The sequence below is a fragment of the Pseudopipra pipra genome, chromosome Z, assembly GCF_036250125.1.
Source record: "Pseudopipra pipra isolate bDixPip1 chromosome Z, bDixPip1.hap1, whole genome shotgun sequence".
NCBI lineage: Eukaryota > Metazoa > Chordata > Aves > Passeriformes > Pipridae > Pseudopipra > Pseudopipra pipra.
Window position 1 is genome coordinate 20,569,778 of NC_087581.1, and position 12,904 is coordinate 20,582,681.

The 12,904-nt window shown below is 37.0% G+C and overlaps 1 protein-coding gene across 2 annotated transcripts in view; it reads left to right on the forward strand.

Moving 5' to 3' along the window:
- HOMER1 (homer scaffold protein 1) overlaps positions 1-12,904 on the forward strand; it is a 137,234-nt gene that overhangs the window by 26,068 nt on the left and 98,262 nt on the right. For both annotated transcript variants that reach the window (XM_064642548.1, XM_064642547.1), the window contains exons 3-4: positions 5,698-5,829; positions 9,119-9,211. In XM_064642548.1, the coding sequence (XP_064498618.1) occupies positions 5,698-5,829; positions 9,119-9,211 (225 nt within the window). The remainder of the gene's footprint in view (positions 1-5,697; positions 5,830-9,118; positions 9,212-12,904) is intronic.

Genomic DNA, 12,904 nt, shown 5'->3' on the forward strand with positions numbered 1-12,904 from the left:
GTAGTGCTTTAACTGATCTGGAGAATTTCCAAAGTCCTTATTCTGCTATCCACTGCGGTTCCTTTGCCTTCATCCAAAGCTGCAACTCCTGCCAACTGCCTGCTGAATTAAATTTTCAAGTAGTTGTTTATCTATTTGTTCTTTTGTCTACTGCAGCATTCCCTTTACGTTCACAGTACTATTGGCAGGGTATATTGATAATGCAGTTTATTACTTTTATTTACTCTGTGAGTGCTGCAATCCTAATAATGTTTTTATCCAAGTCTTAAATGACTCTTATCTGGGATCCCAGTCATGATTAAGAAGGACCCATTGTTTTAGGCATTCACAACACTGCTCTGAAATACGCACAGGTGAATAGCAGAATTTTAAGGAGGATTCCTGCTTAATTCCTGGAGAGTTCTTTTTTTTTAATTAAACCCTTATCTTTTTTAGCATGTCTGCCCATACCCAATATGGTATGTACAAAGGGATAAATGTAAATATAAAGTGTTCTTAAGTTTTGAGTGCCTGCAGATAGTGTCCCTGTTGTATGGCATTCAGCTGGGTGTCAGTAACACTACTGGCAATGCACATGTTGCCAGTGGCCAAAAACACTTATCAAACCTGTTTTGAAGATGTCATGCCCCTCCCTTAGAAGGAATAGATCTGACCGGGTTTTATTGTATATTTGGGTGTTGGTGGGGTTTGCAGCACCCTTTGGATTTGTATGGTGAAGAGAATGACATGTGGCTGCTCAGTTGCTCAGGTGCTGAGCAGTAAGTCAGTGTTGGCAACTCACGTGTATGTTCACTTAGACTGCAGTAAGGTGGGGTTGAGAGCGAGATGCTTTAGATTTGAGTGGTAACCCTATTTCTGCCCCACTCCCTTCCCTTTCTTTAGGTCAGTGGGTTTCAGTAGTATGCCTGGATAAAATGTAACTTCTATACTGATTGTCTAAAAGTCATTAAATCTTTCTTCTTGAAAACAAAAGGACATTTTAAAGACACAATCTCATTCAGCTACTGTACATTGCAGATTCCCACTTGAATTTGCTTAGTGGGGTCTTTGATTTATTTTGTAACTGAGGGATTTTTTTTTAAAATTTGAGCCAGATTCAGCCAGGATAGGTCCCACAGAAGCAACTGCTGCTTACTTTTAATGCATTCTGTGTAATTTTTTTTTCTGAAGCTACAGTCTCCTCTTGAAATACCTTGCATCAGAAATTAAGCATGTCCCACTAACTTGACTATAAAAAATATTCTAGGACCATAAGGTGTTCAGTGTACAGGCTATATTTTATAGTCATCTGCAATATTTGGAGCCCTGTTGCCCACAGCAGGAAAATGCTGTAACCTAATAGAACTTGAAGCTGATTTCTGTGACCTCTTGAGTAAATATCTTTATGTAACCCTTTCCTTCTACCACTCCAGAATCAAGAGAAACCCTGAGCGATAAAATTTCTAATGCAGTATGGCATGACAACATTGAGCAGTTGTTGCTAAGGCTTTTGCTTCTCATTAATTATATAGTCATTTCAGAGTTCCTTGGAAAAATGTGTTTGAGTACTTCTTTCTCCTGGGTGATGGAATGAAGCCTCCATTATTTCTCAAGTAACAATGCAGACAGACATTAGGATTATTGCCAGAGTCCCACTGTTTTTCCATTCAGTCTCTGAGAAAAGGAAGGAGATTAAGTAGCATAGTTCTTGCCGTACTAGTTAGTTCTCTGATAATCAATTTTTTCACAGCTGCAAGATAGGAAAACAAAATTAAAATTTTGTGTTCACCTAAAACAAGAGAAGACTCTGGAAAAGAGTGGTTTTCCCATCTGTAGATTCCATCAGCCTTGTATGTATTATTACTCTGTCAAGTCTTCCATCAGTGTTACTGCAGTAGATTATTTTTTTATTTTAATAACTGTCTCACGTTAAAGGGATAATCTTTTAAATTCTTGATAAAAGTTTTAAGTAAGGCCTGTAAGCTCAAGAGTTCAGTAATCTTCCTTTGAAGAAATTAAAAAATACTGTCTTAATTATTATTCCTATCAATTTTAGCACAAGATAAAATCGTATTTGACCACTACTGTTGTTTGCAGTCAGTAAAACAAACAGCTCAGACACATGCCCTATTTTCTCATAGCTAAACCAATATGAAAGGAAAACATGAAAGCTATTTTATAATTCAAAAAAAAATCTGAAGATAACTAAATCAGTTTTCTTCAAAAGCTAAATGTCTGCCTGTCAGATTGACTCTGTTCTGTTTTTAAGATATTCTTGTTCATTTATGCGAATAGCATTCTTGAAAGTTGATGAAATATTTGACACTCGTTATACTGGTAACTCTACAGTGAAATCTGGATTAGAGGAGAGCAGTTAAAGCAGTACCTGTTTGAATGTGCAAGACAGGCTTGATTATAAATTTTGATTTAAAAAATAAATCTTTATTTTTTTTAAGCTGAAGATATGAAAGATTAGTATCTAGTTCTTTCCAGAAGTAGCTTACACTGACCGTATCTGTAGAATGCTCTAGCATTGCACTTTTAAAAGTATAATTTAACACATGAGAGATCCAGTGTACTAATTCTTTTAATTCAGAGAAGACTGAAAGCCTTGATTTTCTTGTAAAGTTGGTAAATCTAATTAAAGGGCTCTTCTTTTTTTTTTATCACTGGGAATGTAGTTTTCCCAGTGAGACACTTGCTGCCTTTGGACTAATACTGTTTGCTGAAGTGAAGCCTCCGTATTTTTCTCTCCTGGAAAATAAAGGGAAGAATTGCAGCAACTCTTTCTCAATATAATTATTTTTTTAAAAAAGTTTTCTTCCTGCATTTCTCCCTTGCAAAGAAGCAGTTTGACAGTCAATGTAACCCACTATAAATGCAGACTGCTGTCAAACAGCTATCCCAGTCTGGTCCAGGCAGTCTGTTTTGGTTCTCTGTTCTGCAGCAAGCCATGTGGTCAGCTGAAGCAGTCTCAGCCGAAAACTGGTTGGTTTCTCACAGGTTTGCCACTGGGTTAAGCTGCAACCAGCTATGCTGCTGTGACTGCAGGAAATGGCAGCCCTGCAGACTTTAAACCGGCTATTTGCTTGGAGGTCTTAAGTCCCTGTCATCATCCCTAGTGTCATCTTCTGAATTGAGGAAGTTACATCCATGACATAATATGCACACTCTCAAATCTGTGATGCAAGTTCCACTTAATCAAATATTAGATGGACCTGGGCTTAAGCAAGCTAGACAACATAGCTAGAGCTCGAGTTGAGAGGAAGAATCTTTTCTACACAGTCCCCAGGATATTTAATTTCAAGCATATTATTGTGGACAGCTTCCGCAGCAAGTGAGATTGAGCATTAAGTGAACCTGCACAGCTCTGTTCTGGGCTTCCACCTGTTTATTTCAAAAGTGGGCTTCCAAGCAATAATAGTGCAAAAGAAGACAAGAAGCCTACAAGTAAAAGAGAGATCCAGAGCACCTCCTTTCTGAGAAGTCCACCTCCCTCTCTCACGTTACCTCATCTGTCCTATGTGGCATAGACAACCATTTTCTGTGAGGTCAGTTGGAGATAATAGTGCAAGCACAAGCCTGCTGGCTTTATTTGGGCTCCAAACCTTATGCCTAAAGAAGAGAGAATAATGTTTTATTTACCAGTGACTTTGCTGAGCAACTTGTCGCATGTGAAAATCTTTTTGGACAATTATTGCTAGAGACAGTTCTCCAGTCTCTGGTCACACAGCAAATCCTGTCTTTGACCTGGGGAGGCTCGTTGGTTCAAATGTAAGCTTTTAGGCATTCCAGAATTTTCCAGAAGTTCGCAATGGTAGCTAAAATTTGCATTTTGAGGCATTTTGAGGCAAAGGTTATCAGAGACAACCTGTTTGATATTCTCAGCTTTGAAATTCTTCAGATTTGCTCTTCTAAATTAATGTGAGTATAGTGGAGCTGCCAAAGCCACTGCAGAAGATGCCAATTTTGTTAAATTTATCTGTGCTGCAGTATCTTTGCTTGTTTTTTTACGTGTTGCAATACAGTTTGTTCTTCTTTCTTTGACTACTCCTCTCTGCCACTTAATCTGAGAATCACCATATGCACGTGGGAGCTTTTTGTGGGTTTAGCGGGCCCCTCAGCTTAAAATTTGTCAGGCTTACCCCGTAGAATTCATAGAAAATGTTAAGCTGATAGTAGCAGTGCTCCAGAAGTACCCAAATCTCAGCAAAAGCAAAGGGTGCTAAGTAAACTCCTTATTGTAATATTCATCCAGAAGGCCGTATCACACAAGTAGTATAGACTGATTTTGACTTCTAGAAGATCTTGGGCTTGTGAGAGCAGTACTTTTTCTCTCTGATTTTGAAGTTTCACACTGTCACCATCCCAAGAAAATAATATTATGTTCTTTACACCCATACAGTTTGTGGTAGTCAAAGAATAAAAGAAAGTTTGTATTATTTACAACAGATAGTTTGCGCCATGTGGATTTTGTTGTTGCTGCAGGATTCTTCAGTAATCACTGTCTTTGACCTGCCAGGGCTAAGGCAGGAGTTATGTTTTCATGGAAACAGGAACCATGCACACAGCTGTTCAACAGATTCTCAGCTTGGTACTGCAAGACCACTGCAGTAGGAAATACACTGACAATAATGTTTGGAGGACGGTAGCTGGGATGTAAGAAAAAGTCTTACTGAGTTGTTTACTCATAGTGTGTGCTATTTTCTGGAAAGTTTTTAGGACATTCTCTATCACCTGGGTGTAACAAAGCACCAGGCATTCATGAAAGGGGCTGTGAATTATTTAACAAATGTGACTGAAACTCTTAGTAGCACCAGACAGTTGAGGCACTGTGCCTGCATTTCACTTCAAATACACCTGTCTTTGGGTTTATGACTAGTCTTTCTTGTTCCTGTTGACTGCTTGTAAACTGTACTGGCCGTAAGTGTTTTAGTTAAATGAAACCCATTGGTACCAGTATAAGACTTTATCCTGTCATACTTTAAAGTCACCTGGACAGTTCCACATCACTTAGAGTATGCTAGACAAACTTTAATGTGATGGAAATACTGTTGAAATCCATGGTGAACCTCCAGTTGCTTTTAGTGGAATCAGCATATCATCTAATAGTTGCTTTTTGTGTTCACATTAGCAGAAGTTACATGCTGGAGGATGTGCTTCTTCCATCCTGTAGATAACAAGAACTAGAGAAGAAAACTTATTCCAAGCTCTGCTTGGAATTGTTGTTGTTAGCCTTGCTTGTATGTGTGTAAAGGAAACAGATTCTTGTAGTGCAGAAATTTAAAAAGAAAATGTTCTTGTTTTACTGCATGTTTTTCAGGGAGAATCTCATATGCAACAGGGCAGGGGTGGATAAACAGTGAAGCTTGCAGTGGAACTTCAGAGGCCTTGCCTTAGGGGACAAACTGTTGTTCTTCTATGCAGATGCTTTAAAACACTTAAAGGACTGCTTGCAATTGTAAATTGATCCCTCACCCCCCACCTTCCCAGCCGCCCCCCCCCCAGCTTTTCTCCCTTTTACAGAATGTGTGCAAAAATATGCCTTTGCAATTTTAGCTGTGATTGACTTAAAAAACTGCTTAATAATTCTTGATGTGTATCTCAGTCAGTGTACACAGATACTTGCCTACAATGCTGGCATTTTCAATTATGAGTAGTCTGAAAAGAAAAATCAAAACCACAAAACCAATTTTTTACAACTGTTACCTTTTTCAGGCAATAATAAATAGCACCATCACCCCCAACATGACATTTACTAAAACATCCCAGAAGTTTGGCCAATGGGCAGACAGCAGGGCGAACACAGTCTATGGCTTGGGATTTTCATCTGAACACCACCTTTCAAAAGTAAGTATGACCAGCTAGTGAAGCCATTTAACTATATTTTATTCCTACTCGCTGTATCTTGACTCAGTTCTCATTACTGTTGTTATTTAAAAATAATTTACAAAAAATGTTCTGTATCAGTCTTTCTAATGTAAAAACACAAGACTAAGTGTAATACCTGCAAATTTTCTTTTAAGTGATGGAGAAAAGGAGGGACATTTAAGCCTATCACAGTGTATGTTGTTAATGCGTTCTAATTATTGATTTGTTAGTTTTTGTTGGTTTTTTTTTTTACTTCCATTACTGTTTTTCATGATAGAATGTAAAGGAGTAAACAATTTGGTGGTTCATCTCTATTTAGATCTTCTAGGAAAAAAATTGCTGGTAGTCTTCAGATGCATTTTTGTCTTTTAGGATAAATTTACTTCTACTTGTCTACTATGTAGTGCATCAAATTACTGATATTACAAAGTTTGCACGCTTAAAGTAAAGGTAGTGGGAAATATATTCAGTTTAAAAAAAAAAAGCATTTTCTATTGAAATGCAAAAGTTGAAACGTTTGCCGAAGAAACTTTGTGTCATACATGAGAGTTTCTTTTCCGATCTGCTTGTGCAGGAGGGAAATACTGCTTTCCAAGGAAAGCAGTAATCTCTGTTTCTCAAACTGATGGTACGGTTTCTCTGAGCACCCTTCCTGGAATATATATTCCTTTTGCTGCTGCTCTGGTAGACAAGTCCAGGAACCTGTACAAGACACAGTCATTTTTCTTCAGATGAGGAATTTCAATTCAGTTTAAGAACTTGTGTTTATATTAAGCAGAGAATTTTCCTATTTGAAATACACAGAAGGTCTGGACATCCCAAGTGCAATAAAAGGAATGCATAGTACATATTTAAATAAGGAATAATGATGACTGGGTATTTAAAAAAAGAGCAATCATAGCAGCCCTTTTGAGAACGTAGAAGGATAAGCGTGGGCCTGCCAGAAAGCCATTAAAATGAGACTCAGTACAATCTATTTTATTTGGACAAGTGTGAAACTTGTTGGATTTCTTCCTTTCATAACCAGATAGTTTTCCTTTCCACAAAGCAACAGAGTTGTTCTGGAACTTCTTTTCTGTACTCGATTTATTAAAGTCCTTAAGTAAACAGCCCTGCTGTATGTAATTTGTGTTACAGTAGTGTCTCTGGGCCCCAGTGAAAGATCTCAAGTTCCAGGGACCAGAAGACAACCTGCAACCACAGAAAAGACTTGGTCTCGTCTGTGACTGATTTCCACAAGTTAATGATGTGGTAATCAGAGCAGACAAAGTAAACTGTTTATTCTCACATCATTGTCTACTTATCTTCTTACAGTAAAATGTTTGACTTTTGTACTGTTTGGTTTTGATTTAAGTGTCCTTGTCCTCCTGAACTAATTGCTAAGGTAGGGTGCAACATCAGTAACCTCTTTCTGTACAATTATTGTGACTGAGAACTAGTAGAGTGAGACTGTCTGATAGAAAAGCAATGGCACTCTAATGAACTTCACATACAAACAGTATAAAAGAAAATTAATTAAACATTTATTTATTTTCATTAGACCTTTTCTCAATACGTTAGACAACAAATTCATCTCAAGACTGTTCCATGAGAAGGTGGTGATACCTGAAATGTACCTGTATTGAAAAACGCTCCATTCACAGGGTCAGGACTTGTTAGCAGAACCCCTCTTGGTGATCCAGTAGGAGAAATAGAATGCCTCATGATTTTCAGGAAAAACTGAGAACTACTTTCTCATTCAGAATATGTTTATGCTTTTGATAGTATCCTGATGTATGAGAAGAAAAATTCTTTTTAGAGTTTACTCTCTGTCTTACCCTTTTGAATTAGTTGATCTGATTTATTCTGTAGAACTTAAAACGTATACTAAATGGAAAGGGCCACCATGGATATTTATGTAAGCCTCGTGTAGTCTTCCTACACAATTTTTTATCTTTTCCTTAAAATTTTGATCCTCCAGAGAACTTTTCCTTTCATACCATGAGACCTTGTCTTTGTTATTCAGAAATTTTATCAGGAAATAGCTATTATCCATCACCTGACTACATCAAGGAATTCTGGAAAATTTGTGAAAATTTCCACTAAGTTTACCTTAAAATGGCCCTTTCTCAGAATGATATCTATTGATTTGTCTATTATATATTTTTTACAGTTTCTATGGCTGTCATACAGAAGACCATATTTACTGTCTTCATGTCTTCAGCCATTTATTCTAAACCTGAGCATTATGTTTTCCATTTAACAATCCTCTGGCCTTAAAGCTGATTTAAATAGTAGGTTACCCATCAGATTTTGAGATTTAGGTACAACTCTTAAATAAGTATTGTCTAGTTCTGATGATCTGTTGTTGCAAATTTCATCATCTGTTCTGAGATCGTTTTTTGGATGCTGGATTAAACTTTCAGGAAAAATAAACTTTGAAATAACATGACAGGTGAAATAGAGGGTGCAAGTGGAGAGAAATTTCATTTCCTCAAATACTAGTACCCTACCAGGAGAAGACTATAAGGTTTTTTTTTTTCTTGTGTAGTAAGTGACATTCTGATTGAAAATAGTTGATAAGGTTGTGTCACACAAAAGGTGGCCTTTTTGCCTTCTAAATATGAGTGTGAAACAATTCCATCGTAGGCCAGATTGATTTAGACACTGTTGTTGAAGCTTCCAATATTTTTGCAGAATCATATCAGTCTTAAGCTGATAATAATAAGATAATGTTCTGTAGGACACAAAAGCAAATGTTTGGCTACTATAGCAATTAGTGTAGCATCAAGATGAGCTCTAGGAAGCCAAATTTAGCTACTGAAATTATAAATGCAGTTAAAATTTGGGAAGAAACCAGTATTGTTTCAATCATGAAAGAATGAAGCCCGCTGAAAGATGTAGGCTAATGATAACCACATTAGGCTTCAGAATCAGATTAGTTACTGTTAGAAGGAGGGTAACACCTGAATCTAAAAGCAGCTGTGTAAGGTGGTTTGTCACTATTATTAGGTATCTCTGAGGTGAGTTTTTTTAAAACTATCAGCAACAGATCATGTTTCATTGCGTTGTAATTTTCCTGACATGTAAACAGTGTACATTATGTCTGAAAGGTATATCACAGGGTAACTCATTTAAATGAGTATCTCATAAGGAGAAAAATTAAAAAATTCTACTGACACAAATAGACTTTTTAAAATGCAAAGTGCAGTGTTTTGTTCTACATGTATTGTATTGCTTCACGCCTACTCTTTGTCTTTTTTTTTTTATTTAACATATGTACCTTCAGTTTGCTGAAAAATTTCAGGAATTCAAAGAAGCTGCACGAATAGCAAAGGAAAAATCCCATGAAAAGATGGAGCTAACAAGTACACCCTCTCAAGTGAGTCTTATTGCCTGATTCAAGTATTGTACTTCATATCTGTTCTACTTAACTGTATTCTTACACAGACGTGTATTAAAAATTAACAGGGTATTTCTCAATTATTGTGAATCCTCTCATCAGTCAGCAAGAACATCAAGAAGTCTCAAGAATACATTTCGCATACACTGCAGAAGTGTCAAAGGACTTGCTTTAAAATAAAATTTGGCTTTTTTTTTTATTCCTTTCCTTGAGCTTTCCAAAGAAAACGAGTAGACATGGTTCTGTAAGTGAATCTATAGTAAACACTTTTTGTACGTTTTCTTATTTTATCCATGAAAGTTCAGGTGTTGCACTGTAAATAACTTTTATAGAACAATCATTGCAACAAAAATGAAGTTTAAAACAGCAAACTATTTTTACTTATTTCCTACTGTGTAGTTTTCTCTTGTGAAATGTGTTAAAGGAAGATGAGAGATTCAGATGCTTGTTCTGGAGTTTTATTAGTTAGCCATGGTGTACAAAAAGAGTTTATAAAATGTATGTCAAAACATGAATGGGGTTAATATAGACCTAATAGGAGGATAACTTACTGTATTCACATTTACATTAGTCATGCTGAGAATTAATTATGAATACTTGAGTTCACTTTGAAAAAAAAAAAATTGCATGAGACTTTTTTATGCACCATGTATTCTGCCCTCCCACCCAGTATTTTTGACTCAGTGTTAGCTATTTACTTTGCTTTGAGCAGTAGTAAGTAATTCTTTCTCCTGGAGAATGCAGCAACTTTAAAGCTGCAGCAGGATTCCTGAGTTGAGTATGTTTAAGGTAGCTGAGTCTTTTTTTTCTGGGGAATCTTTGTTTGTTGAACCAGCGCGTCTCTTAAGTGCTTTGCACTGTAATAGGCTTGTGATCTTTGAAGGAACAAGGATGGTAGGCAGTTTGCAACATGTTGTACAAATAGTTTTATTGCCACCAGAAAGCTATATGTAATGGCTTTCCAAGAGGAATCAGTGGAAACCAGAACACACACAATTCATAATGTTTTCCCAATAGGCATTTTGCCTAAGTACTAGATTGGCTTTTGCTATTAACGGAAGCCTGCTTGCTCTACTTTAACAGGAGAAAAATCAGGCAGTCTTTTTTTATTAGTTTTCTTGACTGTCTCTAAATTTATTATAAATTCCACAGAGACAATGGAAGTGTGTTTTTCAATATTATACACTTGTTGATAACATACACTTGGCTTTAGAAACAGTAAGTGCTTTAGCCAGGCCTCTAGTTTCTTGATGTTATAAGTAAAAAAATTACTGTGCTTCTCTTTTTACATGCTGGACTCAGAAGTTAAATCTGACACTGTCAAACTGAGTGACTTATTACCTGGTTTGGATATAAATTTGAACTACTCACTCAGAGACAAGATGCTTTCATCTAGCAGCTCCTCAGTGTTAAAGCTTTCTCTTAAACTCTATGAGCTATTAATATTGTTCATTTTCCTTTACAGAGTTCCTTTTACAGCTGAAACCTAACATTTTATACTGTAGGCAGTTACAGAAATGTTACCTTGAGTGATTTTATAATGCCTGTTGAGGGCTGCATTATGGCACACTTAGGAGTCATTTCCTATTCAGGGCTTACTTTTCGTCTCTTGGTTTTCGCTGTGTTGATAAGCTGGTGTGTTATTCTGAATAATACAGTTAGTGCAAGTGCTGACACATGAGCATAGTAGTCTTCACATTCTAGTTTCTCAGAGAGAAGGGAATTGAATCAAGAACTTCAGAATTTGGAACAGATGAGAAGTGATGGCATCATGGCAAGCTGCATCTCTTCTATGGCACTGGGACTCATTCAGAGAGTTTTATGACTGAGAGGAAGAGGGTACTTGGTACTGGGCAGGGAAGGTGGGACCCTAGAGACATTTGAAGGAGCACCTGTGTCATTTTCATCATCTGCCAAGAAGTGGCTGCAAGGCAAGTAATTCAAATGTTGCCTTTCTCAATCCTTATGTAGTTCTTTTTTGCTTTTTGCATAGTGATCAATTGCAGAGAGGGAGAGTAAAAGAGGAAGGACATATTTTCAGTGATCAGTAAAGACTTTACAGGAACCTAGCTTTTTTAATGAGGCTTTGATAGGATTGACAGGGAGGACATTAGGAGGTAGCATGTGAGATTCTGTGTAATGGTAACCCAGTTATCTACAAGTGTCAATCCCAGATATCCTTCTGCACTAAATTAGTAATAAGTAGGAAGATACATATAAAAACTGGAAAATACACATGTCAAAACTGAAATAAGTTTTTATTTATTTATCTTTGTATGGCTTTCAAAATGTCATAGAATCATAGAATCAACCAGGTTGGAAAAGACCTCCGAGATCATCAAGTCCAGCCCTTGATCCAACACTGCTGTGGCTACTAGACCATGCTGCTAAGTGCTACATCCAGTCTCATCTTAAAAACCTCCAGGGATGGTGAATCCACCACCTCCCTGGGCAGCCCATTCCAATGTCTGATTACTCTCTCTGTAAAAAATTTCTTCCTAATGTCCAACTTAAACCTCCCCTAGCAGAGCTTAAGACTGTCCTTATTATTTACCAATTAATTTGAGTCCCAGATATGGTACATTGCCCACCCTCTCTACTACACAATTCTAAAAGAGAAACTAAGTGCATGTGCCTTTTTCTGCCTTGTTATGCCCTTACAGATTGAATCCACAACTAATGTAACAAAACACTGCACAAGGTACTTGCTGTTCACTGTTGTTTTAGACAAGCCTGCAAATACCACTGATACATGTGAGTTTCAATTCTGAATGTCCTGCAAAAACTTGTGAATCTGCAGAGAAATAGAAAACAAGAGATAAAGCATAAATATCTCAGAAATTGAATATGTGTTTGTAGTTCAAGTATTGACCAGACTTTAGCCATGTTAAAACTTAAGAACAATCTTGCCTGAAGTCCACTGAAGTTAGGCTGTTTCTCTCAGGTGTTACAAGCTTTAGCAAAGTGTTGGTGCCTTTATGGCAGGAAGTAGTAGTTGCATGGATTTGGTTTCATCTGATGGCCTATATTCTTTGGATTTTTTTGTGTGTGAAACAGGTAGTAGAAAGAAAACAATACACAGCCTACTTGGCAGTTACTTCAGTAGCAGGAGCTCATTTTCCCATAAGCAATGCTGCTGCTAATTTTAAACTCTGCATGCTCACTTGAATACTGCCTATTCTTGTCCTGTTTACCAGCAGGCTCTGCTTTAATTTCCCAGATATTTATCAGAGAATAGATAAAATCACCATTTACCTTGACTATAAAAAGAACTTAAGCTTGTCCACAGAAAGACAGTGGCCCGAACCAATGAATTATGAGAGAAGTGCTGCTTTGTTATTTGTAAGTCCCATTGAGTGCACGGTGCTTTCTTGAAATGAAGAGGAAAGCAGTGTTTCAGTGCCAGAGAACCTGTATTTTTAACACATCCATTAAGATGGATTCAACCCCATTCATTAAGATACATTCATATAATAGTATACACTTTATCCATACCTGGTATGTCTGGAGGCTTGGGTCTAGAAAGAAGTTGTCTATTTTGGGACTTCTAAGACCACCTATTTTGGGACTTCTAAGACCACCACCACATAGGTGCATCGTCTGGTGTCCGTTTAACTCAGCCTTAGATAATAAAAATTTGTTTAGATAATAAAAAATTATTTATATAAAACT